Here is a 3725-nt window from a genome sequence, read left to right on the forward strand (position 1 = left end):
GAGTTCACAGGGGGCGGGGGAGGTGGGGGAGGCGTGGTGGTGGTGGTAGTGGTGGTAGTGGTGGTGGTGGACGTAACTTCGACCTTATCAGAGGGAAGTTCATAAAGTCCTGATGGAACCTTTGGCGGGGTGTAGTCGTAGCCTCCGAAGTTTGAGCTTGAAGGAAGGAGGTTCGCCAGAGGGTCGCTGGGGTGGTTGTGGTGGTGATCGTCATGATCGTGGTGGTGGCTGTGATGCTGGTGGTGGTCCAAGCCGTCCAATTTGGCAGGAGCGGCCATGGTACCCCCCACGATCACCACGAGGATTGCCAACACCTGAGGAAGGACGTGGGTGAAGAGGTGGTTAATTACATAAAGGTGTGGGAATTGTGGAGGTGAGAGGAAAAGGAAAAAAAGAAGGATAAGGAGAAATATGTAAGTGGTTTGCGGAGGTTGAGTTTAAACAGGAGCGAGGGGAAGAGAAAGTGAGGGAATAGGTGAGTGAGAGGAGAAATGGGAAAAAGGAGGAGTAGAAGGAGGAGGGATAAGAGGTATATAGTGAAGGTGTGAGATTTGTGGAGAGAAAAAGAAAGTGAGGAAATAGGTAATCGAGAGGTGGAGTGAGATTTGTGGAGGTAGTGGATAAAGTAAAGAGAGAGAAAAAAAAAGGTGATAAAACAGGAGAAGGTGGAGTAGGAGGAGAAACAAAAGGGAAGGAATTGAACGAGAAATATAGAAATAGAAGTAGAATAGGGGGAAAAATAAGAATAAGAAGAGAAAAAGAAGAAAAGAAAGAGAAAACAGGGAAGGGAAAAGAAAAAGAAAAGAAAAGAGATAGCAGAAAAGGAAAGGTAAAATTAATTGTTTGATTTATTAGCGCTGCAACAACTGAAGGAAAACAGAGAAAAGTTAAGAACAGAACGAGAACGAGGATGTGTCGTTGTCTTAAGTAACAAAGACAGCTCAGTGGTGGTGGTGGTGGTGGTTACAGGAGAGCAAGTCTGGGTAGAGAGGACAGAGGTGGACACGTTTGTGAGATGAATATTAAACACAGTGTAAAGTAATTATCGTCCGTGGTTGGATGGTTAGAGATGAGCACACACACACACACACACACACACACACACACACACACACACACACACACACACACACACACACGATACTCTTGCTAAACACTGAGAATCTTTAACACTTCCGGTCTTTCTTATGTCACTCACTAATCTCTCCACTCGCCCACCTGTCCAGTCCATTTCAATTTAAACTCCCATAGGTATTCTCAGACTATTACCCCATTACCTATACTTCAGACCAGTGAATTATTTAGTGTCTATGCAAAAAGGGATAATAAGCAGCCACATACTAATAACATCCCATAAGATTCGTGCAAGTGTATATTTATGGATGTTTCTATAATTTTTGTTAGGCATCCCTTATCAAAGTTCCGTGTTTAGGACTTATTTATCTCATTTGCACCTCCCACTTCCCATTCTTCCTGCATCTTTACCTCTTTACCTCCTCCTCCTCCTCCTTACTCTCATCCTTATTCCTTCAGCCCTTTCATCCTCCTTACTCCATCTCTTCTGTTTTTTTTCTTTTTTTTTTTACTTCCTCATATTTTTCTATCTCATCTTTTCTCGTCTTATCTCTTTTCCTTTTTCTCTGTTCCTTCGTATTTCTCTCATCTTTTCCTTCACCCTCTCTTGCTCCTTCATTCATACCTCGCTTTCTTACTCTCCACCCCTTCTTTCCTCTCTCACTCCCTTATCCTTCCCACTCTCCCTATTGACTACCTTATATTTTTCCTTCTTTACCCTCTTATCTTCTCCTCCTTCACTTACACCCTCACACGTCCCTCCTTTCTTCATTATCCTTCTATCCCTTCCTTACTTTTCAACCTCCCCTCCTCCCTTATCCCCTTCTACCCCCACGCTCCTCTCACTCCCTCACTCTCACCTTCATAGCGAGTGGTAGCGACAATGTTGTCCCTGTGTGTGTGTTTGCCAACGCTCTCCCTCCTCCACTGCCTCTCCCTCGCCTCTCCCTGCCTTATATACCTGCTCCTGTCCTACCCTGCCTCTACCTAGGTCGTCCCGCCCCGCCTAACCTTCCCCAGGGTCACCACGCCTGCGGGAAGGAGGAGGAGGAAAGGGGGAAGGGGACGAGGAGGAGAAGGAAGAGGAGGAGGAGGAGGAGGAGGGGGAGGAGAAGGAGGAGGAGCCGGACATCATCTCCAGGCTAGCGGGAGGAGTCATTTGTGTGTGTGTGTGTGTATGTGTGTGTGTGTGTGTGTGTGGAAGGAAATAAATATATTAGGAAAAGAAAGGAAGAAGAATGAGGAAATACGAGTAATCTGGTAAAAAAGAAAAAATGTGTGTGTGTGTGTGTGTGTGTGTGTGTGTGTGTGTGTGTGTGTGTGTGTGTGTGTGTGTGTGTGTGTGTGTGTGTGTGTGTAATGTAGCTTGATTTATATGTAAACAAATTTAATACGGGCAATCAGCATGAGGTTAAAGATGAATAAGAGGCCTGGTGGTAATGGATGCCTCGCCCTTACTGCAAGTAGGAAATGGAGGGCAGAGTTACGTGCACGAGGAGACGAGGGAGGGGTACTGAAGTGTACGTGAAGAGAGAGAGAGAGAGAGAGGGGGGGGGGAGAAACTTATTACAAAGATGAAAAGGAAAAGAGAGAGAAAAGGAAGGGGAGAAAGTACTAATAGAAAAGGAATATAGGCATTGGGATAGAAAAAAAAAAGAAGAAAAGGGAGAAATATATTAGTGCGAGAGGAAACAAAAGGGAAAGGTAAATAAGGAGATTAAGAAATGGAAGCACAGGAAGAGCGAGAAGGAAAAAAAAAAAATAATAGGAATAAAATTAATACAGATGTGATGTGAAGGTTACATGAAAGTGAAAGTGAAATTAAAAGAGAGATAAAAGGAAAGAAGATGGAAAAATAAAGTTGATGGAAAGAAATAGGGAGAAGGGAGATAGAAAAGACAGAGGTGAGGAAAACAAAAGAATACGGAAAAAGATTAAATGAAGGAGGAAAACAGAGAGAATAGGAAAAAAAAAGAGAAAGAGGAAAGTGAACGAAAATAAGTATGAAGAAAGGAAGAGATGAAAGAAAACAAACTGAAAAAAGTAGAAGAAAGAACAAAAATCAAAGAAGGTGAGAAAGCGTTTACAATGAGGAAGAAAGGAACGATGAGAGAGAGAGAGAGAGAGAGAGAGAGAGAGAGAGAGAGAGAGAGAGAGAGAGAGAGAGAGAGAGAGAGAGAGAGATGTACAAAGGATTGGGAAGGTTATACACACAATAGCACACTTTTTTTTTTATATTTTTTTAGTCCTTGTTATTCTGTTTGTATTTACGTAGCCTGACCTGACTAGACTGACGCACTAGGCCGAGTTAGACTAATACTAATACTAATGCTTCTTCTTGTTTACCAAAAAAAGAAGAGAGGTGATGGAAAAATACGATGAAAAGGATTGGAGGGAAAAAGGAAGTAAATGTAGATGAAATGAAAGTGAAAAGGAAGGATAAATAAGAAAGGGGGAAGGAGAAAATAGGCTATATTAGATCAATTTAACTGAATGAGGGAAAAAATAGCGGAGAAGGAAAATAAAAAGAAAAATATGACGAAAAGGATTGAAGGGAAGAAGAAAATGGCGAAGGAAATTAAAGGGAAAGGAAGGATAAATAAGAAAGGAGGAAGAGAAAATAGGCTAACTTAGAATATTATTTTACCTAA

The 3725-nt window shown here is 42.3% G+C and overlaps 1 protein-coding gene across 1 annotated transcript in view; it reads right to left on the minus strand.

Annotated features, from left to right (window-relative positions):
- LOC135113019 (cuticle protein 19.8-like) overlaps nucleotides 1-2075 on the minus strand; it is a 3958-nt gene extending 1883 nt beyond the window's left edge. The window contains exons 1-2 of the mRNA XM_064027941.1: nucleotides 1935-2075; nucleotides 1-314 (exon numbers count right to left, since the gene is read on the minus strand). The exon at nucleotides 1-314 is cut by the window's left edge and continues 61 nt beyond it. Of these exons, the coding sequence (XP_063884011.1) occupies nucleotides 1-314; nucleotides 1935-1940 (320 nt within the window). The 5' untranslated portion in view covers nucleotides 1941-2075. The remainder of the gene's footprint in view (nucleotides 315-1934) is intronic.
- Between the last annotated feature and the right edge of the window lie 1650 nt (nucleotides 2076-3725).

The sequence above is a fragment of the Scylla paramamosain genome, chromosome 2 (genome assembly GCF_035594125.1).
Source record: "Scylla paramamosain isolate STU-SP2022 chromosome 2, ASM3559412v1, whole genome shotgun sequence".
Classification (NCBI taxonomy): Eukaryota; Metazoa; Arthropoda; class Malacostraca; order Decapoda; family Portunidae; genus Scylla; species Scylla paramamosain.